Source organism: Halichoerus grypus, chromosome 7, assembly GCF_964656455.1.
Source record: "Halichoerus grypus chromosome 7, mHalGry1.hap1.1, whole genome shotgun sequence".
Taxonomy (NCBI): Eukaryota; Metazoa; Chordata; class Mammalia; order Carnivora; family Phocidae; genus Halichoerus; species Halichoerus grypus.
In genome coordinates, this window is record NC_135718.1 from 25,688,833 (window position 1) to 25,714,772 (window position 25,940).

The 25,940-nt window shown below is 34.6% G+C and overlaps 1 protein-coding gene across 7 annotated transcripts in view; it reads left to right on the top strand.

Annotated features, from left to right (window-relative positions):
- NT5C2 (5'-nucleotidase, cytosolic II) overlaps positions 1-25,940 on the top strand; it is a 132,808-nt gene that overhangs the window by 85,763 nt on the left and 21,105 nt on the right. For all 7 annotated transcript variants that reach the window (XM_078077161.1, XM_036111527.2, XM_036111528.2 and 4 more), the window contains one exon: positions 2,443-2,516. In XM_078077161.1, coding sequence (XP_077933287.1) covers positions 2,443-2,516 — 74 coding nt within the window. The remainder of the gene's footprint in view (positions 1-2,442; positions 2,517-25,940) is intronic.

Sequence of the window (25,940 nt, forward strand, 5' to 3'; positions counted from 1 at the left end):
GTACTTAGTAGATAAACTGGGTAAAGCATAATTGATGTACATAATCCCATTAGAAAAATAAAGTGTTAATCTACAGTATTACAGAGATAAGGAGGTAAATACCAATACTGGCATTAATTCTCAGGATTTAGTTCTCAGGAACTAAGGGTTTTATAGAGCTAATCCAGTGTGCATAACACACTAAGATAAGTAATGATTTTCGTATTTTTCAGAAGATTAATAGTTCTTAATTCAAGGACCTATTGATTTTAAGTCCTTGATTAAAATATTTCTAAGCAAATACTTGATTTTTTTGGTCTGCATTTAAAATTGGTGCATACATTCTGAGATGAGAGGAAGTTTTCTGTTAAAACTTGAAATAGTAATATATGAGTTGGTGAAGAGTCATTACCTAGATTAGTGGTTCCCAAACTCCCAGTATTCCATCAGTTAAAACGTAGAACATTCATCCCTTCATGGACTATTGTCCTTATTTATATATAGTAGAAAACATACACAAATTAAGCATATTTAAATGATGAAATAAGTATCAGTAGAAGATCTGATACCTTCTTTTTGTACCCAGTGGAGTCTTCTGCATCCCCTGGTATAGTCACTCCTCTTTGGAGATTATTGACCTACATCGTGAATAGGAGCCCAGCCCAGGCATCTTTATTTTATTTGTAGCATTCTCATTTCTCACAGTTACTTCTAAAATGAAGGCAAAGAAAAGGTTTGGTAATAAGAGGATAAACCATTCAATAATTTTGGCTGTCAAGCTGGGGATGAGATGGAAAGGGTGTGTGTGTGTGTGTGTGTGTGTGTGTGTGTGTGTGTTTGTTTGTTTGTTTTAAGATAGCGGTGGGGAGGGGCAGAGGGAGCGGGAGGAGGGAGAGAGAGAATCCCAAGCATGCTCCATGCCCAGCGCAGACCCTGACATGGGACTTGATCTCACAACCCTGAGATCATTACCTGAGACAAAATCAAGAGTTGGACACTTAACTGACTGAAACACCTGGGCGCCCCGAAAGGATATTTTTGTTTTCAGAGATGATTAAAACTTACCCCAAAACATCATCATGGTGATGATTTGCCATGCTATTATATGTTTAGTTTTCCCCATGTCTTCAAAAGTGATCTTTCTGAAATTTGACTCTGATTATTTCATTTCTTCAAAATCTGGTAATTTGTCCTTGCTTGCACAATCAAGTCCAAACTCTAATGTGGCATACAGAGTCTTCATGATTTTGACTACTACTAACTTTTTAGCTTCATAGCTTTTATTGCCCCTTCTTCCTACCCCTGCCCTTCTGGAAAACCTTTTGCAAAAACAAACAGGAAAGCAAAACCAAATAAAACTCCTCTGCTCCAGCCATAGTAAATATTTTATAGTTCACTGTAAACCTTGTCCTTGCTTAGTTATTCTGCCTGGATTGCCTTTGTTGCTTTGTCCAATTGAAAAACTTCTACTGATTGCTTAAGATTCATCTCAGACATCTCTTCTGGTCTCTAAAGAAGTGGTATCCTTGCCTCTGTCTTATTTTATAGCATTTATTGAATTGCTGAAATTATTTGTGTATAAGTGTCTCTCCTGCTAGGCTGAATTCCTCAAGGATAGAGATTGTAAATTAAAATAGAAGTTCCGTAAGGGCAGGTACTCTTGTTCATTCACTGCTGTATCATGTACCTTGTTTGGGATATAGTAAGCACTCAGTGTTTGAATGAATATATTTATGTTTATGTCTTTAGTATCTGGCATGTTGTAAGCTTTAAATGCACTCTGTTTATTAAATAAATTATAAATGAATGAGTGAATGTATTATAAAATCTCAAAAATAAGTTTATCTTAGGGAGTCAGGCTTAGAAAAGGAGAGCTGATTCTCTGAAGTCTTTAGCACATGGCATTGTTAATACTAAGACACAGTTAAGAAAATGTGTATATTTTCATTTATCTGATTTCATTTATGGTATAAGAAGGACTTGAATAATTTTGTTACGAATCTTTTTTTTTAAAGATTTTATTTATTTGTCAGAGAGAAGAGCGAGCGAGCACAAGCAGGGGGAACAGCAGGCAGAGAGAGAAGCAGGCTTCCCACTGAGCAAGGAGCCCGATGCAGGACTCCTATCCCAGGACCCTGGGATCATGACCTGAGCTGAAGGCAGATGCTTCAGGGGGAGGGGCAAAGGGAGAGGGAGAGGCAGACTCCCCACTGAGCAGGGAGCCAGCCAGAGCCCTGATGCAGAAGTGGAGCTCCATCCCAGAATCCTGAGATCATGACCTGAGCCGAAGGCAGACACTTAACCAACTGAGCCACCCAGGTGCCCCTGTTATGAATCTTAATATTGGTATTTAAATGAAAAAAATCTAGAAAGATAACCAAATAATTACATTAAATTTAGGAATTTTGGGGGGGGATTTGCTTCAGTGTTAATTGAGAGATCATTTTTTGCTTCTTTTTTTAGGGTGTTTGTGAACCGAAGTTTAGCCATGGAAAAAATAAAGTGTTTTGGTTTTGATATGGATTATACACTTGCTGGTGAGTAGCACTTTTTGATTGCTTAAAAACTGCTTTATATATAACAGAGTGGGTCTACAGGAGGCAATTCAGTAAACACTTGATTTAATCATATATTTAGCTACTAGAAGCTCTTGTTATCAAAGCTCCTTCCATTGATATTTATGAATATTGAAATTACCAGATATCCTTGAAATTTACATAGTATAGATATGTAGAACAAGTGCTAAATTATTTTAGAGTCCTTGGTAAGAAATAGTATGGTGAAATTATACATTAATTTGTATATCAGGGCACTTTTGGCTTTTACTTTGTAAAACTATTCTTCAGTGATGGAATTTTGTATCTCTTGTTCTACCCAAGGAAAACTTAATAGTTAAAAATTTTAATGTTATTCTTAAGACAAATGGAAAATGTGTTTATTTCCTTTGAAACGATTGCAAATGCACTATGTAAAGACTTTTAAAAAATTAGAGCTGTTTGCTTTGTTCATTATCAAATAGACTTTAAACACAGTGCTGTACTGTTTTTCCCTTCCTATCTCTGAGATATATTTGAAATAATCAATGGATTAGTTAATAGTTGCAAGATCTCTTCAGAACTTACGAAGTTTTTATTAAAAATTCATTTGATTTTGATGTGAAAATGTCATTTAAGTAGTAGAGATGAAGGACTGAGTTGAGTACATGTGTATATATGTATATGCATGCATGTGTGCATTGCCATGACACTTGAAAAAGAATCTTTCAGAAATTTTCTCTAAAAAATACTGTCTTTACACAAAAATCTTAAAATGTATAAATTCACTTATCTTCAGAAACGTTGTATAACAGTATTAGAAAACTGAGTTCCATCTCAAATTAGATCTCAATTTGATGTTCAATTTAGGCTGGCTAATATAATAATATTCATTATAACATATAAATGTATTATAAATATATGTAAATATGTATTGTAATATAATAATGCAAAAGTGAACATATGCAGTTTATAGGTAGTTGCCACATAGATGTAGCTATGCTATATACCAAACAAGTTATATATTAAAAATATACACTGACTTGGTTTGAATTTCCCTTTCTTCCCTCCATACTCTTTGTTGTTTATTTCATTTTCTATTGCCTTAAAGTTGTTTTTGCTGCATTTTTATGCTTACATATTTTTCTAATTGGACACAGACACTTTTAGGACCGCTTCTCAGAAAGCAAGTTGGAAGTACTGTACTTTCTCAGGGTAGATCTTCCAAATTGGGAGAAAATCCTACAGTCTCTCTCCTTTCTAGAATTTTACCTCTCCAGGGAAAGGAATGGTAAGATAATTCAGCTGAAAGAGATACTATCTAAAGCAGAAGTAGAAGTTAATGGGAACAAAAAGTGACAGATTTTTTTTCCCTTGGTTATTAAGACAATCTCATTGTATTGAAATAGTTGTTAGTATTTATTGAAAACCTGTACTGTTCAGGCACATTTTGTTACTGAGCATTGCGATAACTACATGTTCCCACAGAATAATGAAAAAATGAATTCTCTTGTTTAATGAAAAAGTCACTGAAAAAAGTCTCTAAACTTTAAAGATACCTTATGATTTCTTCTTTTTGCCTTTTTTTTTTAAAGATTTTATTTATTTGACAGAGAGACACAGCGAGAGAGGGAACACAAGCAGAGGGAGTGGGAGAGGGAGAAGCAGGCTTCCCGCTGAGCAGGGAGCCCGATGCGGGGCTCGATCCCAGGACCCTGGGATCATGACCTGAGCCGAAGGCAGACGCTTAACGACTGAGCCACCCAGGCGCCCCATTCTTTTTTGTTTTTTTAATCCCACTTCATATTTTAATGCTTATTCTTAGTGAAGATACTAATATACTTTGCTTATATATAAATATAATAGTTAATTATTAACATTTATTAAGTGCTTATTATGTGCTAAGTAAGCCCTGTTCTAATAATAGATTATCTCATTTAATACATGGACTATCTCATTCACGTCACTTATTTAATATTTACAAAAACTCTATGAGGCAGATATTACTGTTGTCTTCATTTTACAGATGATGCTAGGACATTAAGGACTTTGTCCAAGGGTGTTTAGCTATGATATAGCTGAACTGAGATTCAAACCTAAGTATACATTTATATGTGTGTGTGAGTATACACACACATGTATATATGTATTATGGTAAGTTTAAATTATCATTTTGAACAATGACAATTTATAGTGAGGTATAATTTCAAAGTACTAGGCTCCCTCCCTTAAACAAACCAGGACTTAAGCACTCAAAAGGGTAATGCCCTTTAAAGGAGTCCCCCTTGGGGCGCCTGGGTGGCTCAGATGGTTAAGCGTCTGCCTTTGGCTCAGGTCATGATCCCAGGGTCATGGGATCAAGTCCCGCATTGGGCTCCCTGCTCGGCAGAGAGCCTGCTTCTCCCTCTCCCTCTGCTGCTCTCCCTGCTTGTGCTCTCTTGCTCTCTCTGTCAAATAAATAAAATCTTTAAAAATAAATAAAAAAATAATAAAGGAGTCCCCCTTGAGAAACTGTACATTATTTCAACAACTCAGTGTTGGATGAAAAACATTGTTAGTCTTCTTATGGTACTACCTTCACTTCATAAAGCACATAGGAAAACAAGTTTATTGGCTTGTACTCTTCTCCTGTTTTCCAGAATAGTATTCATTAAATTTATCTGAGAATAACTTTTATTACTTAAAAAACAAAAAAACCACACCCATGAAGTGCTAAGGACTTTTCGTCAGAAAAATGTGCCATAAAGTATAGAGACAAGATTAAAAGAAGATTTTTTGAAAGCTTTGAGTATTTGGAATAAACATCCCTGGAATAAGTGTAATAGCCTCACAGGATAAGTTCTTGGAAAGGGTCTATATTTGTTCTGAAGCCTTGTCTGAGACATTGTCTTCTCTGCAGTCCTGACACCTTGGTACATCATTTCCTAAGAGCAATTTATATATCATTTGCAGCTTTTGTTTGCTTGCCTGTTTCCCCATTGGCCTGTGAGTTCTTCAAGGGCAAGGGCTTTCTTTTTCACTTTTATATCCTATGTGTTTCCTAAAGCCTGTCATGTAGCAGGTGCTCAGTAAATATATATTGAATGAACAGTTTGGGTACATAAGTTTTAATAAATCAGTTTAAGAATTAATCACTATACTTTATTAAAATAAAAACTTAATTAAAAACTGTAAGAAAAATGAAGACTTTAATGTGAGACCTGAAACCATAAAAATCTTAGAAGAGAGTAGAGGCAGTAGTTTCTCTGACATCGGCCATAGCAACTTTTTTCTAGATAGGTCCCCTGAGGCAAGGGAAACAAAAGCAAATAAACTATGGAAACTACATCAAAATAAAAAGCTTATGCACAGCAAAGAAAACAGTCAACAAAACTAAAAGACAACCTACTGAACAGGAGAAGGTTTTTGCAAATGACATCCAAGAAAGGGTTAGTATCCAAAATATATAAAGAACTTCTAAAACTAAATAATCTTATTAAAAATGGGGAGAAGAACAGCCATTTCTCCCAAGAAGACAAAAGATGGCCAACAGACACATGAAAAGATGCTCAACATCACTCATCATCAGGGAAATGCAAATCGAAATTACAATGAGGTATCACTTCACACCTGTCAGAATGGCTAAAATCAAAAACACAGACACAACAGGTGTTGGTGAGGATGTGGAGAAAAAGGATCCCTTGTGCACTGTTGGTGGCAATGCAAACTGGTGCAGATAGTGTAGAAAACAGTATGGAGCTTCCTCAAAAAATTAAACATAGAACTACCCTATGATCCAGAAATTGCACTACTGGGTATTTACCCAAAGAAGATGTGATACACACACACACACATATACACACAATGGAATATGATTCAGTCATAAAAAGAATGAAATCTTGGCATTTGCAATGAAAGGATGGAGCTTGAGAGTATAACGCTAAGTGAAATAAGTCAGTCAGAAAAAGACAAATGCCATATTGTTTCACTCATATGTGGAATTTAAGAAACAAACGAGCAAAGGGGAAAAGAGAGAGAAACCAAGAAACAGACTCAACTATAGAGAACAAACTGCTGGTTACCAGAGGGGAGGTGGGTGAAGGAATATAAAATAGAGGGGGGGGGACTAAGGATTGTACTTGTTGTGATGAGCATCAGGTGATTAAAAACTTAAAAATTAATTAAAAACTATATAAAAAAAAGAATCAGTCACTGTATTTGAGTTTACCCAGTATAAAATATGCACTATTCAAGTGAAATACTTTTAAATATGAACTTATTTTTTAAATTTTAATAAACTTTATTGAGGAATAAGTTACATATAATAAAACATGCATTTTAAGTATATAAATTTAGTTCGACAAAATGTATACACGTGTCTAACTACCACTTAAGATAAAGAATATTTCCATCACTCCAAAAAGTGCCCTCATTGCCTCTTTGAAGTCAGTTCGCCCTCCCGCTCTTTGCCTCAGGGCTTTTTGTCACTATAGATTAATTTTGCCCTTTTCAGAATTTCATATAAATGGAATCATACAGTATGTACTCTTGTGTCTGGCCTCTTTTGCTCAGCATAATGTTTTTGTGATTTATTGATGTTGTTGTGTCTGTCAGTAAATAGTTCATTCATTTTTTTATTACCCCTAACATTTTTAAACTATAAAAAGTTTGAAATAATTTTAGACCTATGGAAGAGCTGCAAAAATAATAGTTGGCCTCTATTCTCTTCTAAAGGTGACCTCTTACTTGACTACAGTTGACCACAGTACAATTTTAGAGCTAAGAAATTAACATTAGTGTAGTACTACTAACTGAACTACAGACGTTACTCAGTTTTTACAAATTTTCCCACTGAGGTTCTTTATTCCAATCTAGGATCCCACATTGCATTTAGTTGTCATATTTCCTTAGTGTCTTCTGTGACAGTCCTGTCTTTCATTGCTTTGACACTTTTGAAGAGTACTGGTTAGATATTTTTGTAGAATCTTCCACAGTTTGGGTCTGTCTGATGTTTTTTCACATGATTGAAGTATTATGCATATTTGTGAAGAACACTACAGAGATGGTGTACCCTTCTCACAGTATAATACCAGGGGTACATAATGTTGGTAAGTCTTACTACTAGTGATGTTAACCAGTAAGCATTATACAATTTTCATGTTTTTCTTTAAACTATATTCTTTTTGGAGGGGGGAGTCAAGTAGTAGTCCATTGTATGGGTACAGGTTTTTCCTGCTATCTGAAAGTAGAGCGTTCCTATGAAACTGTTTGTAAGCTGAAATGTCATAAAGCAAAGAAATATAGTTACCATTAATTTATATGGAAACATTTTTGAGGATTTCTAGACCCCCCCCAAGATAACTTTTCTTAGGCTTTTCTGATACCTTAAAACACATCTTGCTAATGGATACACAAACTAAGTTGAGGTAAAGCACAGTTGGTTACAGACATAATTCAAAGCTATGGTGGCTTGATGCTGAGATGTTGAGTGTAAGTCCCAGGGAAGGAGCGTGGCAGAGCCACTCTTGCTGCTTGTGATGCATACCACCTTTATAAAGGGCTGCTTGCAAAACAAATGCGGAATGCCATTTTTGCTTTTCAATTTTTTTCATAAAAGCAAAAATCCTCTTCAGATTTATTTCAGTTAGCAAAAACAAGTACTAATGTAGGTCTTTCAATCAAAGTTAAGTGGCATGACTTGAACTTTCAAAAAGTGGGGGATACCTATATATCACAATTTGTTTATCTGTTTATCTGTTTATCTGTTGATGGATGTTTGAGTTGTTTCCCTTTGGGGCTATTATGAGTAAAACTGCTATGAACATTGGTTCTACATACTACAAGTCTTTCTGTGGATGTATATTTTTATTTTTCTTGGGTAAATACCTAGGAGTACAATTGCCAGATTATATGTTTACCTTATAGGAAATAGACAAATGGTTTTTCAAAGTAGTGATAACATTTTAAAGTCCCACCCAGCAGACATAAAAATTCTACTTGATCCAATCCTCACCTATGCTTGATATTATCAATCCTTTGAATTTTAGCCATTTTAGTAAATGTGTAGTGTTATTGTGATTTTATCTTGTATTTCCCTCATAACTAGTGATGTTGAAGATCTTTATGTTGTTATTGGCTATTTATATTTCTTTTGTGATGTGCCTATTCAAATGCCCATGTTTATTGGGTTGTCTTTTTATTGTTGAGTTGTAGAAGTTCTTTATGTATTCTGAGTACTGGTCCTTTGTCAGATATATGTCTTGTGAATATATTGATCAATATGTGTTGGTCTGTATGTTGACATTCTGTTTCATTGAAGTAAATATCACATGGTCTTGATTGATTATTGTAGGTTTTTTGTTAGTCTTTAAGTCAGGTAGTGTAAGTCCTTTCTTTTTTGTAATTGTTTTAATATTCTGTATCCTTTACATTTCTATATAAATTTTAAAATTAGCTTATCAAATTTTCAAAAATGCCTGCTGGGATTTTTATTAGGATTGCCTTGATTTCTAGATCAATTTGTAGAGAATTGACATCTTAACTACACTGAATCTTCCAGTCCCAGAATATGATACATTGGACCATTTACCTAATCTCCTTTAGAATTTCTTAGCAGTGTTTTGTCATTTTTGGTGTAAAAGTCTTACGTATACTTTGTTACATTTATCTGTTAAGTATTTCCTATTTTTTTATGTAGTTGTAAATGCTGTTTGAAATTTCATTTTCTATTTAATGCTAGCATTTAGAAATAGCTCATTTTTGTATATTCTTGAATCCTGTGACTTTCTAAATTCACTTATTCATTCTACTAGCTCTTTTGTAGACTTATTAGAATTTTGTACATATATGATCAGATCATCTGCAAATCATTTTTTTCTTTCCAATCTCTGTATTCCTTTTTTTCCAATCTGTGTATCTTTATACCTTGTTAGAAAAAACTTTTTCTTTTTGCCTTATTACAGTAAAGCCTTAGTACTTTGTTGAATAGAGGTGTTGAGAATGGACCTCTTTGCTGTGTTTTTTAAAAATTTTTAATTGTTATGTTAATCACCATACATTACATCATTAGTTTTTGATGTAGTGTTCCATGATTCATTGTTTGTGTATAACACCCAGTGCTCCATGCAGAGCGTGCCCTCTTTAATACCCATCACCAGGCTAACCCATCCTCCCACCCCCTCCCCTCTAGAACCCTCAGTTTGTTTTTCAGAGTTCATTGTCTCTCATGGTTCTTCTCCCCCTCTGATTTCCCCCCCTTCATTCTTTCCCTCCTGCTATCTTCTTCTTTTTTTTTTTCTAAACATATATTGTGTTATTTGTTTCAGAGGTACTGTGTTCTTGATCTTAGGGAGAGAATGTTCAGTTTTTCACTGTTGAGTATGATGTTAGTTGTAGGTTTTTTATAAATGCTTTTTATCAGGTTGGAAAGTTCCCTTTTATTCTTAGTTTTCTGGGAGTTTTCTTTTTAACATGAAGGAGTGCTAGATTTCATCAAATGTTTTCCTGCCTCTATTGAGATGATCCATATGGTTTTTCTTTTTTAGTTTGTTAAAAGGATGAATTACATTGATTGATTTTGGAATGTTAAACCAACTTTGTGTTCCTAGAGTAAATCCCACTTGGTTATATAGTATTCTTTGTATATATTGACAAATTTGACTTGCCGATATTTTGTTGAGGATTTTTGCATTATGTTCATCAGGTTTGTAGCTGTTTTATAATGTCTGTTGAATTTTGGTTTTAGGGTAATGCTGACCTCATATAATGAGTTGGGAACTTTCTGAAAGATTGGGTAGAATTGGTATTATTTTTTCCTTAAGTATTTGATAGAATTAACTAGTGAAGCTGTCTGGGCCAGGAGTTATTTTTGTGGAAAGGTTTTAAATTATGCATTCAACTGTTACATATAGGGCTAGTCAGAGTTTCTGTTTCTTCTTGTATCAGTTTTGATAATTTGTGTCCATTTCACTGAATTTTAAATTTATTGGCATAATTTTCATGATATTTTTATTATTCTTTTGATGTCTGTAGGATCTGTAGTACTGTTCTCTTTTTCATTCCTGAAATTGGTAATTTGTGTCTTTTTTTCCCCTTATCAGTCTAGCAAGCAGTTTATCAGTTTTCTTGATTTTTTACCCCCTGCTAAGAGCCAGCTTTTGGTTTCAGTGAATGCATGAGAATAAGGGGGATTTAAATTTAAAGGTGATTTTAAAGTAATTATATATGTAAGTATGAAGTTACAACCTGCTTTTAAGATAATTGCTGACTATAAAAAAAGTAACTTCTTACAAAATTAATATAATAAAGTACTATCGAAATACACCAGGCACCATTATCTTTATTTGCTTTATACTTTTTAATATAGGCAGTGGCAGTAACCACTTTTATTTCTGATTATAATTTTTAAGTTTGTTTTCCTTCTGTGTTCTCACTCTTAGCATCATTAACATTACGTTGTTGACCTTTCTTGCTTCAAGTGTTTATGGAAAATGCCGAATTTCTGTGCAGAATGAAATGTGGCACTGTGTACTTTCTTTCATTTTTTTCCTCCCTGTATATATTGACTTCAGAATTTGGAGGATACAGAGAATTGGTTTCTTAATTTTTTTCAGAATTAGCTTGTTAAATGTTAGGTGCGTAATAAGTAGTAGTTGTTTAAACTTCTTTGTATACTACTGTTTTCAATGTAGAGGAAACATTTAATCAGCATTTGATTTTTTTTATTGAGGGAAGGAATAACCCAATAAATGTTGATTTTATCTGAAATGAAATTATTAGATGTGCTATAAAACTGCATATCTAGCATAATCTGTGAATTGGCTATTCTGGCAAACAATATTTTGAGTGATACGGAGTTACCATTTACATCATAGATGGATTACTAGTTTTCATTGAATGTAGTGAAATTGATAGCGAAGCTAGGATTGATGCTTCTGAAGTGTCTGGATAGGACATCACATTTCAAGTGGTAGTCATGTTTTGGAGTTGTACATTTGTTGAGAGAAGGTGGTTATTGGCTTAGGGCCTGCCTTATCACACTGTAAACTTTGCCTAAATTTGTTCTGAGAAAATAGCTGCCTAGGTAAAGTTTTTTTTTTTTTCCCCCTTGTTTTCAAATGTGGGAAATGTATATGACTTTTTCATGGAAAGTGTGGGGGATGGGATTTAATTCTGTCTTTGGTTTTCTAGAAAATGGCTGTAGCAGACCTTCTTTGGTGGGAAGGGTGTCATGGTTTAATTTTGATTATTCATTTTTTTATAGTTCATTTTGATAACATTTGTTTCAAATCTGATGTTTAAAAAAAGCTGTTCTTCATGTCAAATGTTGGGATTGATAGACTTTAGTGGTAAATAATTTAAAACTTTGATTTGTCACTAATAAATAAGGAAGAGGATAATTAAGGCAAGAATACATACATGGACCCTAAGAATATTAGGCTGTATTTATAACAATTCTAAACTTGTAGTTTTCCAAAACTGAACTATATAGATCTTTGGTAGAATGAAGTTAAGTTGAGGGATTGTTGGGGTTTTTTGTTTGCTTGTTAAAAGAGAAATTACTGGCATGACTTGTATTTTTTTTTTTTAAAGATTTATTTATTTATTTGAGAGAGCGAGAATGAGAGAGAGAGAGAGAGCATATGACGGGGGGAGGGTTAGAGGGAGAAGCAGGCTCCTCGCTGAGCAGGGAGCCGATGCGGGACTCGATCCAGGGACTCCAGGATCATGACCTGAGCCGAAGGCAGTCGCTTAACCAGCTGAGCCACCCAGGCGCCCCTGGCATGACTTGTATTACTTTTATAAAGAATTTTATGATTTTGCTTACAGCTTGGTACATTCATTCCTCTGAATGAAGTGCGTCACAGTGCAGTAACATAATCCATTCTGATGGGAACCTCATTATCTTCATCTCATCTGAATGCCAGTTAAGTTTTTCAGAGAAGATCCTCTTTATCATCAGCTATCCCTATAATTAAAGCGAGCTATGTATTTTTTATGTTTTTATTAGTTTATTTGCAGGATTTCTATGTAAGATTGACGTTTTTATATAAAATTTTTAAAATTCCAAAATAAAGAACTTGCCTGTTGAAATAAACTAATTTTTCCTGATTGTCTTGGACCTAAATCAATTTTAATCCTCAAATCTGCCTATAAAATTAATGTCAGTTTTGGTATTTAGCCCCTTATCTCTGTAATACTGTAGATTAATGTTTTATTTCTCTAATGGGAGTATATACATTAATTGTGCTTTAACCAGTTTGTCTACCAAGTATAGATGAGTTATATGCATGGAAGTCAGTGTTCAGATTCTAGGTAATACTGAGCCACTGACCAGCAGTGGACTGTTGTATATAAAAAAACGCACGTGAAAAAAAACATGCACATGATATATATCAGAGTCCTTTGCATTTTTGTCTTCCTCTGCAGATACGTGTTTTTCTTTTCCCTTCTCCTGAGGCTTCTTTATCCTTAATTATACCTGTTGGGTGCTCTGGTTTTCTATTTTATTAAGTTGCCCTAATGTAGGTGCTTTCTAAACAACAAATTTTGAATTTGTGGGTCTTTATTCTTGAGAGCACTCTTTAGCCTTTTTCTGCTTACATGGGACAGACGGATCAGACTGATAAGTGTATTTCCCAGGACAAATCAATCCAAAAAAATCTTGAAAGTCCACCTAAGATTAGGTCTTTGGACTTGTGAAAGAGCAAGAAAGTTGTTTTTAACCCAGCTACTTCCTCTCTGCAAAATGAAGGGAATAATCTGTACTATTTGTTAATTTTGTTTCTTTGGTTTTGTTTGTATAGAGGACTGCTAAAAATGTTATATTGCTGAATTTATTGTTACAGTGGACAGTAGAGTGAAAATGAAAAACAAAGGGAGAATTGATGTTTTAGGTGGTTTAGTGCTTGTTCATTCTTCAAGTGGCAAATAGGTGTAAACAGACCTGTGGTTTCCATTGCTCTCCGTATTGTTACTTAGTTTTATAATATTATATCGAGAAATTTGTTGCTGAGGTTTCAAATGAGAAATTCTTTTCTGATTCAGTGAGTGATATAAAGTACTTAAATCACCTCCTCATGATTGTAGTTCAGGATCTGACAGACTGCTAATCTTCAAAATGTGGTTTCTTTAACAAGCAAATGTTAGCCAATAGCTGCTAAGAATAATCTGGATCTAAAACGTGAGTTAAGAGGAAAAAAGCCAGAATAATCTATTTCTGTTTTGAAGGTTAAGTCCCATACACTCTGAGTTTTTTAGGCCCAGTCTTATTTTTATCTCTACCTTAGAGGCTGTGAGGCTATAGAAAAAGCAGAACCCTCTGAGTGTGATTGACCTTGGTTTGGATCCCAGCTCTACCTTGTACTAGCTCTTGGCTACCAGCATGTTGCTTAACCTCTCTGAGTCTCAGAATAATAAAAAAAAAAAAAGGGTGTGTATGTCAGGGGGTGGTGGGGTGGGCAATAAACTACTGGTATAAGGTTTAAATGAAATAATGTATATAAAATGATGAATGCAATGAAAGTAGTTCTCTTGCTGTAACTGGTGATACCAAGTAGTGATATACTGGACTGGAGTTGTTAAGGGAAAATCCAAGGAATAAGGAAAAAAATATCAACCTTAAACTCATTTATGTTCCTGTATATTGTAGAAAAACCTGGAATGCTGGACAGATGGCAGTGGAACCTTTCATCACTCTTTCGTTTTTGAATTTTCTTTTTTAAATATTGCAGATGATCATGAACTTAATAGAAAGTTGAACTTCTTTTCTGAATAGATTTTTAATGTCAAGGTATTTGGCATCAGATTATGTTTCCATAGAAATTACTGTTTTTAGTGAAGGGTTATTTCTCAACAGGATCATGGTGACGGAATGGATTTCTGAGAAATGGTCCTTATATAAATTTAAAATTTTTTCTTTATGACAAAGGTATCACTGATAAGCTTCTAATAAGTGCAAGGGGAACTATTTTTTTGAAACAATAAACTCTTTTAAGTGAAAAGTAGTTGACCTTTGCGGTTGCGTGAAAGACTTAAACATGCAGTAAGTTCCATGGAATTAACATCAAAATTATATATGTATAATTGTTAAATTTTCAGAAGTCTTTACCCCAAGGGAGAGTAGGGTGGGGAGAGGGTTTGTTAATATTTACTTAATGCCCTTCACAGATATAGAGTGACTCTTGGTTTAGGATTATGAAAATGTATTATTTCTAAGTTGGTTCATTTATTGTTTTGTTTTGTAAGCTCCACACCCAGTGTGGGGCTCAGACTCACAATCCTGAGATCACATGCTCTAACGACTGAGCCAGCCAGGTGCCCCTATGAATTGGTTCATTTAAATCACCTTGACTTTTCTTTTTTCCATCATGCCTGCCTTTTTCTTTCTTTTTATTGCCCCCTCTTGAGCTCAAAGATCCAGAAAGAGACACATTCCAATTTTTTTCTGGCTTTAACACCTTTAAGGTTCTGAGCCATTTTGGTAAGTCCAACAATCAGTTCCTTATTTCTGTTACCAAGTAATACCAGTGGGTGTCATGGTCAGTGTCCAGTCCTTCTCATTTTTCTGAGAAATTGTCAGGAGGAAAAGAACATTTATTAAGCATGTACTATATGTGCTAGAAAATGTATTTTATGTACAGTGTACCATTTAATCCTCACAGTAGCCCACTGAGGTGGAGATTACTACCTCCATTTTACAAATAGTTCACCAAGTCAAGAGGTAAAAAAACTTGTACATAGCTAGCAACTGACTGAAGATTCATAGCTGGAATGCAAACCCAGATCAGTTCCATTTCTTACACTGCTCCTAGCTGTTACAGGATCAGAAATTATTTGTTAACCTCTGAATGAGAAATCAAGAGAAAAAGCTCATAAATAAGCAAAATTATCCTTTGTTGTTTTTTTGTTTGTTTTTTTCAAAAATTGAAATCCTCTCTAGGGCAAATGCATCTTTGTCTTGCATTTGAATATAATCCTCATCCTTAGAATACAGAAAGTTTAACACAGTTTTTCTTTTGTTTATTTTTTAGACGTAATCATAGGGGAATGAAGCCTCAAGAGTACTGTGTAAATACTCTATTCCAGATGTTGTTAGAATTATAAAATTGTACGTTTTTTTTTTAAATCTTGGGAGGAATTGAAAATATATGTTAGACTCCCCTTTTGAATTTTTCTGCCATCCTCTCCTTCCAGGCCGTATCACTAGCCACCAGGGATGAAATCCAGTTATCTCAAACCTAAGCATTTTGCATTAATAAACTTAAAGTGGAGAGAGAAGATAGAATAAAGTTATTAAAATAGTACCAGGGAAGAAATTAAGAGAAACTAGTTCTTGCTAAATCAGGGGATTATCTTGCTACTAGCAGGAGTATCTCGGGACCTTTGATCTGTCATCTTATCCTGTCATGCATAGTAGATGCACTGGATGGTCTTGTTTTACTGTTTTTGGAATTGAGTCAACTCGAGATTTAAATGAATGCTTTTTTGCATGGTGTATTTACTTGGACGAAAGTCCAGGGCACTCGGATCATGTTTCTGTCAGCTATTGTATATGTTCACGAAACTTACTGGCATTAACAGCATTTAAAGGAGAAAACACAATCTAAAGTAAGAAGTATTATATATTGTATATTATTATTATGCTGTCACCGAAGACCTCTCAAACCAGGTAGAGTATCTTTTCCCCTCCCTTTTTAAAATTGTGGTAAATATACATAAAATTTACTGTTTTATTTATTTTAAATGTATAATTAGTGGCATTAAGTACATCTACAATGTTGTGCAACCCTCACCACTATCCATTTCCACAACTTTTTCATCATCCCAAACAGAAACTGTACCCATTCATCAGTAACTTCCCATCACCTCTTCACCTCAGCCCCTATAACTTCTAATTTACTTTTTTCTGTGAATTTACCTATTCTAGATATTTCATATGAGTGGAATCATAATATTTGTCCTTTTGGTTCTGGCTTATATCTCTTAGTATAATGTTTGAAGTTTTGTCCATGTTCTAGCATATATCAGAATTTTATTCCTTACTAAGGCTGAATAATATTCCATTATATGTACATATGACATTTTGTATATCTGTCATCCATCTGTGGATATTTGGGTTGCTTCCACCTTTTGGCTATTTTGAATAATGCTACTGGGAACATTGGTATTCAAGTATCTGTTTGAGTCTTTGTTTTCATTTCTTCTGGGTATATACCCTGGAATGGAACTGGTGAATCTTATAGTAATTATATGTTCAACTTTTTTAGAAAACCTGAACTGTTTTCCATCGTGGCTGTACCATTTTACATTTCCACTAGCAGTGCATGAGGGTTCCAATTTGTCCACATCCTTGACAACACTTGTTATTTTCAGATTTTTGTTGTTGTTTTGATAATAGTCATTTTAATCGGTGTGAGGTTGTATCTCATTGTGCTTTTGATTTACATTTCCCTAGTGGCTGGTGATGTTGAGCACCTTCATATGCTTAGTAGCCGTTTGTGTGGTATATCTTATTTGGAGAAATGGCTATCTTAGTTCTTTGTCCATTTCTTAATTGGATTGTTTGGTTTGTTGAGTTATAGGAGCTCTTTAAATATTTTGGATATTAATCTCTTATCAAGTATATAACTTGCAAATATTGTTTATCATTCTGTGGGTTGCCTTTTCATTCTTGATAGTGTCTTTTGATGCAGAAAAGTTTTTAATTTTTATGAAGTCCAATCCATCTATTTTTTCTCGTTGGCTGTGATTTTGCTGTTGCAAGAAATCATTATCAAAACCAATATAACAAAGATTTTCTCCTACGTTTTCTTCTAAGAGTTTTATAGTTTTAGCCCTTATGTTTAGATCTTTGGTCCATTTTGAGTTAATTTTTATATGTGGGCTAAGGTAAGGATCCAGCTTCATTCTCTTGCATGTGGATATCCAGTCTTGCCAGTGGTGTTGAGAATGGTCTCCCTGAATGGTCTTGGCATCCTTGTAAAAAATCATTTGACCATATATGCACCAGATGGCACTTCTTAAAAATAAAATATATGACAATGTAAACGTTTGTGTTGTGCTTCAGCATTTCTTCTTAAAGAAAGTTGAGGCTCCTTGTAACAGTAATGAATTAATTTAATATGGAACATTAGCTGAATGGAACTTAACTGTGGCTAGTGTATAAACTGGATATATCTGTTGAAGTTCTTAGTGTGACAACAGTGTCTGTTAAAGTTTCCTGAAAAGTTTTTGGTATAAACTAAGGAAGATAACCTATCTCAGAAAAGCCAGAGAAATTCTCATTGTCCCACATTATGAGAGAATACTCAGGGCATCCTTCTAGAAAAATGTAGTAGAACTTGTACATTACCTTACTCTACATTCTCCCAAACAGATTGTCTCTATACAAGAGATTTTTGTGTTAGGGAATGAGCACCTCTAAGTCATTGAAAATTATTAACCTGTTTATATCCTCTGACTTATTCTTGAGGGATTTATCACTTTGTGAATGGATCAAATGTATGAAGTAGAAGATTAAAAGAATATAAAAATAATTGTCATTTGATAAGTAAATGTGTTCATTATCCCTCTTAGTGATCTTTTTTTTTTCTAAAGGGACTTTTAAACTGGGTTTTTGTTTGTTTTTCTGAAACAATAGAGTAAGGGGATAAGTTGAGTGTTTGAACAGAGAAACTAGGGTAATCGATAAAAAGAAGAAACACCTCCCAAAACAGAAAAGAAAAAACTAGGATTGTGGTTGATAAAATTATTAATAAAAATAAATGACAAAACACCCACAAACAAAATAAAAATCTAACCAGTATGTATTGTGCAAGGCGTAATGCCTCAGGGAGTGATTATTTTGAATGGGAGAAAGCTCATTTGGATGAGTAAGTTCCGCTATGTTTGTCCTCAACTCAGAAAGAAGAATTGTGAAGATGAAAATTGATAATTTAGTACTAGAGTACAATCAGTGATAAGTATCAAGGATCCATTCAGAATAAGCTGAACTCTATAGAGCCTATGATTGAATGGGTTTGCGTAACTGGAGGGTTCTTTATTTATAGTATTGACTGTAAAGCAATAAAATATACTTTTATGTAAATCTCCAAAAGGGATTTGAGATGCCTTGCAAAATTAAACACATATAACATGGGTCAAAAGACTATTTATAAAAGAAAGCCTGTAATAAAATATGCTTCCAAATAGATATCCTTCATATAGTCACCTTATTAGGGAAAACTTACTCCAGTATTGCTGTCATTTCTCTTTCTTTTCTTTCTTTCTTTCTTTTCTTTCTTTCTTTTTCTTTCTTTCTTTTTCTTTCTTTCTTTCTTTCTTTCTTTTTTCTTTCTTTCCTTTCTTTCTCTCTTTCTCTTTCTCTTCTTTCTCTTTCTTTCTTTTTTAAGATTTTATTTTTAAGTAATCTTTACACCTAGCGTGGGACTTGAACTCACAACCCTGAGATCAAGAGTTCTCATGCTGTACCGACTGAGCTAGCCAGGTGCCCTTTTGCTGTCATTTCTTGGACATTTTAGGAATTCTTTTGGAATTGTTTTCATAGCCAGTTTATAAAGACAAGAAAACCTGCTTCATTGCTTCATTAAGTAGTCACCTGTTTTTTAATCCACTTTGATTTGCCCTTTTATTCACTCGTTGCTCTGAATAACTTTCCCCCCCTTTATTTTGGAATGATTTTTGTTTGTTTTTTTAAGTAGGCTCCATGCTCAGTGTGGGATTCGAACTCACAACCCTAAGATTAAGAATTGCATGCTCTACTGAGTGAGTGAGCCAGGTGCCTTGTTTTTCTTCCCTTTAAATTAAATTCATCCATCTGTTCACGAAAAATGTCCTACCAGGGAGGATATCTAGAACAATGTGCTATAGACTCTGAAAGTAATTTTGAAAGAATTTTAAACTTGTTCTGAGTAATGGTTGCATTATTGGAATAAATATATATTGACTTGGGAGTGATTATTTTGAATGGGAGAAAGCTCAGTTGGATGAGTAAGTTCTATTATGTTTGCTTTTAAAAGACATTATTTGGGGAGGGGGTGGGGAAAATAAAAGGCATTATTTTATGTCACATCTCATAATGTAACTTGATTATTTTCATTTCACAATTGTTTTTTTGTTTGTTCTGTTTTGGTGTAGTTGTCTTTTAGAGAGAGAGAACTTAGAAGTTATTTTGGAATAAATCTACTGAGCCTTAGGTAAAAATACTTTGCCTTCTTTATTAGTTTGTTTTGTGTAACTGAACTAAGCTATTTTTTTTAAAGCTATTGTTGATGGCATGCCCAGTTTAAAATTCTTCTCCCATGTTTACACTCTTGTTTTCTTTGGCCCAACATACCACCTTACGTGTTAACTTTGATTTCCTACGAGTATTAATATATGATAATACTAATCAGTACTTTCATACCAAAAGAGCAGTGCTTTTGGTAGAACGGTTTTCTCATCAAGACTGTAAGATTGGGGTGCCTGGGTGACTCAGTCGGTTAAGCATCTGCCTTCGGCTTAGGTCATGATCCCGGGGTCTTAAGATGGAGCCCCACATCGGGCTCCCTGCTCAGTGGGGAGCCTGCTTCTCCCTCTCTCCACCCCCCGCTTGTGCTCTTTCTACCCCCCTGCTTGTGCTGTCTCTCCCTGTCTCTCTCTCAAATAAATAAAATCTTAAAAAAAAAAAAGACTGTAAAATTGACAGCATTAATATAGTTAAAAGATTTCTGAGCAATACTTAATTTGGAAGGCTCTTATTATAACTGACTGCTGATAAAAGACCGTTCTAGTATGGCATTGCCCTCTAAGTGGGAAGGATATTTAAGCAGTAGTTAAAAGATGACCCAAACTAGTTAATAATTTTGTATGTGCATGTATATGATAACTTGTGTATAATTGTGCTATTTCAATATTCTATGAAAGATGTGTTTAAAAACTTTTGATCTGATAAAAGTTATTAAATTGGAAGAGAAAAGATTAGGAAAGATAAATGAAACAAGAATCCAAAATACTGGGGCGCCTGGGTGGCTCAGTCGCTCTTTTAAGTGTCTGCCTTTGGTTCAGATCATGATCCCAGAGTCCTGGGATTGAGCTCTGCATAGGGCTCCCTGCTCAGCAGGGAGCCTGCTTCTCCCTCTGCCTGTCCCTTCCCCCGCTTGTGCCTGTGCTCTCTGTCAAATAAATAAATAAGATCTTTAAAAAAAAAATCCAAAATACTGATAATTGTTAAAGCTTGGGTGATAGTTTTAAAGCACCTCATTTAATATTCTCTGTATTTTTGTGTATAATTAAAAAATATTCTTGGGGTACCTGGGTGGCTCGTTAAGTGTCTGTCTTCGGCTCAGGTCATAATCCCAGAGTCCTGGGATCGAGCCCCGCATTGGGCTCCCTGCTCAACGGGAAGCCTGCTTCTCCCTCTCCCATTCCCCCTGCTTGTGTTCCCTCTCTTGCTGTGTCTCTCTCTGTCAGATGGATAAATAAAATCTTAAAAAAATATATTCTTAATAAAATTAAATTAAAAAACTAGATAGAGGGGGTTCCTGACTGGCTCAGTTGATAGAGTCTGCAACTCTTGATCTCAGGGTTTTGAGTTCAAGCCCCACGTTGGAAGTGGAGCCTACTTTAAAAAACAACAAAACTCCATAGAGGAAACTGACAAAACGCCAATGAAGTGATTTTTTTAAAAAGGCATTTAAATGTAAAGATTTTTTATTCTTCATTTTCATTTGAGATATCTTTATTTTTAGGTATTCTTAACTGCTTTTTCTTAAACTTAAGGATTTCTTATACTAACAAGCTCAGAAAACGAAGGACTGTTTCTACAAACCAAGCATGCTTTTGAGGTGGTCTGTGTTAGGAAAGAATTTTAAAAGAAATAATACTCCAGTGCATTATATTACTTGTGAATAAAAGCTTTTTATATTAGTTGAGATAAATACCCTCAAGACTATCATTTTTAGATATATATTTATATTTTATATATATTTTATATATTAGCTATATATTACTTTTAGGCATCCCTATTATACATATATGGGTCTGCACTTAATTTCCAAGCTTTGATTCCTTTTATGTCATTTCAGCCTCCCAGTTAGGGTTTTCACTGATTTTAAATTCATCTCTCTGAATTGCAATAATATGTGGTTGGTTCCTAGATCATTAGGAAATTTAAAAGATTGCTTAATAAAATCCAATTCCATCTCCTCCATTACAAGGTGAGTGATAGAAATAATCACTTATCAGTGTTTATGATCTTTTCATTACCAGTCATAAAAGCATTCAAATGTAAACCAGATTATTTTTTGGAATAAGTGTCATGTACTAGTTACATTAGGAAAATTACTTAAAATCTTATTTTTTAAAAAAACATTGCCTGCTCTTTTCAACAAGGATGAAGTTGTTTTAAGAGTCTTAACATCAGGGGCACCTGGGTGGCTCAGTCATTAAGCATTTGCCTTTGGCTCAGGTCATCATCCCAGGGTCGTGGGATCGAGCCCCACATCGGGCTCCCTGCTCTGTGGGAAGCCTGCTTCTCCCTCTCCCACTCCCCCTGCTTGTGTTCCCTCTCTACCTGTGTCTCTCTCTGTCAAATAAATAAATAAAAATCTTTAAAAAAAAAAGAGTCTTAATATCAACTACATTGGAATTAAAATTTTTTGAAAATTTAAGGGGCGCCTGGGTGACTCAGTCGGTTAAGATCCAACTCTTGATTATGGCTCAGGTCTTGATCTCAGGGTGGTGAGATTGAGCCCCACAATGGGCTCAGCGTGGTGTCTGCTGGAGATTCTCTCTCCCTCTGCCCCTCCCCCTGTTTGTGCACGGGCACCCTCTCTCTCTCTCAAATAATAAATAAATCTTTAAAAAATTTTTTTTAATTTAAAAAGAGTAACATAATTACTTTTGATCCATCATCTTTTTTCTGCATATACATTCTCTGAATGTTTGCTTTATCCTGGAGTCAAGCTGTATAATGAAGATTTAAGGTTAAACCTTGTATATAAAATCCTGCTAGGTCAGGGAACTCTAATAGTGGGGGTTACCTAGACAGATCATGAGGTGATTCTTATTCTTTCAGTCTTTGGGAACATATGTTTGGTTTGACAGTCATACGAAGGAATCAAATTCAGGTAATTACAGTTGTTCTGTCCTAATTGTTATGGCACTGTGGTAGGGGACCACATTAAGTGACTGCATAAAGATTCTTTTATTTCCTAAGTTTTTTTTTATCCACCCTCTCAATTTTTCTTTGAGATGAATAGAATAACAGGATTATCTAGGATACTCTGTGGTTATTGAAGAATGAATTTACTTCCATCTGGATTTACAATTCAGTAAGTACGTAAATTCTGTTTACTTCAAGACTCTGAGGAGGATAGTCAAAACATTTCAATTAGGTGGGAAAACTTATGTGGAAGTATATGACCTAAAGTCTACGCTAGACTTTGCACACTGGTGGCCCACGGACCCAGTTCAGACCACAGACGATAGTTGGCTCAAATAGAGTTTGTTGGTTTTTTAAATTGAGTTAAAAATTGAGAGCTAGAAGTAAAAATTTAGGCTGGCTGTTATCACACAATTGGCAACTTTTGGCTCTAGTTCCCATAGGGTAGCTGAGTATGAGTAGCTAAGTAGCTACTTCCCCCTTTAGGCAAGACACGCACCAATGCTTAGCCCATTTTGCATAATAATTGGACACTGATAGAGATGTTTGGAACATATTACCTGAATCTGAATCTCAGAAAGTCTGTCTGGTGAACTTTAAAGTACCTTGAGATATTGGCTATAAAAATGAACTATCTGTTTAAGGTTGAATAAATCATACATAGTTTTTAAGAAGACTTCCTGGGCTGGGTTAATTGGCCCTTTTTCTGTTCCTCTGTACCTCTCTAGTCACATTATGGAATTGATCCTCTAAAATTTATTATAAATATCTAATCGTATATCCCTGTAGTACCCTTTGAGCTCCTTCAAGCCACTGACCATGGGTTGTTTTTTGTTCTTAGCATCTAGTAGCTGGTACACAGTAGGCATCCAAGTGTTTGTTACTTTACTGCAACTTTAGTACAGGCGTTTTTGTTTTAGTAAAAGCATTTGAGTGTGATGATCTGTTCTTATTTTGGTGAAGAAAATTACATAATAGCTGTTTGAATTTTAAAATTACAGGCAGCTCCTTTGGTTAAGGAGGATTTTTCAAGTTGTCTCAAATTTTCAGTTTTTCTGTTTTGAATCGAAAACCATACTTTCTGAATGGAAACTACATTTATCATGGTGAGCACTGCGTAATATATCTGTTGTGCACCTGACACTAATATAACATTGTATGTTTTTTCATTTTATTTTAAAATAGTAATAATTTTTTAAACAAATCTCTTGCTTACCATTTAATTTTGCTTTTGCAGTGAACTGAAATTGGCAGTCTTCCAAATTCCCCTTATTTATTTATTTACATTCTTTAACCATTTGGGAGTTGGTTTTATTTTATATTACTAAAAGTGTTGCATGGCATCTAGCTTTTGTATTTTAAGTAAATTAAAATTAAGATCATTTTTAGAAATTCTCAATATCTTTTTAGGATCATTTGTGATCTCTTGGATTAGAGATAGAAGTTTTTACTATGTCTGTGTTATTGTGTTAGGGTTTTCAAATAGTTTTGAAAAGTGGGAAAAGTCCTCTGCTGCTTATATGAGAATTGTAAAGTTTTATTTAAAATCTCCTTAATGAAAATGTGAATCAGTTTGCCTTTTCTAGTTATAGTCTCAGAGAACCAACATGGCATAACCTAAATAAGAGAAGGTTGATGTTAATCACATTCACAGCATAAAAACAAAAACGTAACTATTCTTGGGTTGTTGGGTTGGATATTTGTTTTTCATAATGATTGGTGGTGGTGGTTTTTCCTAGTTGTAATGTTTTAGGACTTTTCGATATTATATTTGGTCATTTTTGCTCTTTTATTTAATGCCATCTTCCTTTCACAAAAAAGTTTGAGGAGTCAAACCATGTGTTTTTAAAAACCTAAATAAATGTCTCTAGGGAAAATGACTCCCTATGAAGTTAAACATAGTGTGTATCTTAAAAGTGTCAATACCTTATATGTATCTTCAAGTCCGTTATTTTACTAGACGAGGTAGTTTCTCTGACTATAATAGTAAGACCCTGCTTACTGAGGGCAAATACCACTGATAGAATCAAAATAAAGTTTTGCTTCTATTCCACATTTAGACATCTGGTTAGATTTTTAGCAGTGTGAAGTTGGTTCTTGTCTGTAACAAGATGACAAATTTAGGTGTTGGAAGGGTAGAGAATTAGGTAGTTAGGAACATGGTGCTTAACAGCAAGATGAGACTGCTCTGGTTTATTCTCGTATCCTTATTTAGCCTGTTTCACTTACTGTAGTTCAATTTTAAATATTGTTTACCAGCTGCATTCAGTTTCTGTCATATAAACCTGAAATGTGCTAGAGAAAATAAACTAAGACAAAATAAATTTATTTTTCTGTTTATCTTTTAACTTAATATTTCACGATCAGACTTGGCTTGTATTCCAGGCTCAGGGTGTCAGAAAATTTAAATAATGCACAACACTTAGGCTTATCTTCAATACCCTTGTTTTGTTATGGCCATTTAGACGAATTTTAGTGATGGTCAGAGGCTTCTAAATAGGAGGGCAGTAACTCCTGTAAATACCAATATCCAAATGGTGTCTCTCTGTTCCAGCCCATCGCAACAGTTTTAAAACCAGTTTTTGTTTTTGTTTTTGTTTTGTTTTGTTGCTTTGTTTTGTTTTTTAACAGGAGAGCCAGTGTAACTCCTTCAAGACTGGAGTGACACTCTGCATCTGCATCTGCCTCATGTGAGTTCTCATTTTGGCAGCAACACTCTGCTAGGCTGGAACCTCTGTAGAGGTTTGCCCTTCCTTTTTCTAAAATCTATAAACTACTATACACAGTGTGTCTTGGTGGCAAAGGTAACAAGTGCATGAGAATTTTAGACTTCCCTGCAGAAAGATTCTGGCTCATTTCAGAGACGGTCTCCTCTAACATAGGTTCTATCTCGTATGCACAACATTTCTCAAAACAGAGCCTGTAACTTTCATCCCCACAACACATAGTTGATATTTTTTGGAGAACTGTGTTTTCCTTACAGATTATGGAGTAAAGAATATCTTTTAAGTGCTCTCAGTAGCTTCAGCTTTCAAAGCTTTGGTGGTTCTCTTTATAGTCTAGTTACGTAACCCGAGAACACCGTGTACTGCTCTGGTGGCTGAAGCACTCCTCTTTTTTGGACTCTGGCCCTTGAAATAACTTCTTCCTTTGTCTTTGAACATTGGGTAAATTAGGTTAGGCCTGAGGACTTTTTTGAAGAAGAAATAAGCAGTGAATGTGTGAGGTTATGCTTACTCTGAACCTATTTTGGCTGTGTTTTGGAAAGTCAGTTGTAAGAATTGAGCTTGAAGTTATCATTTACT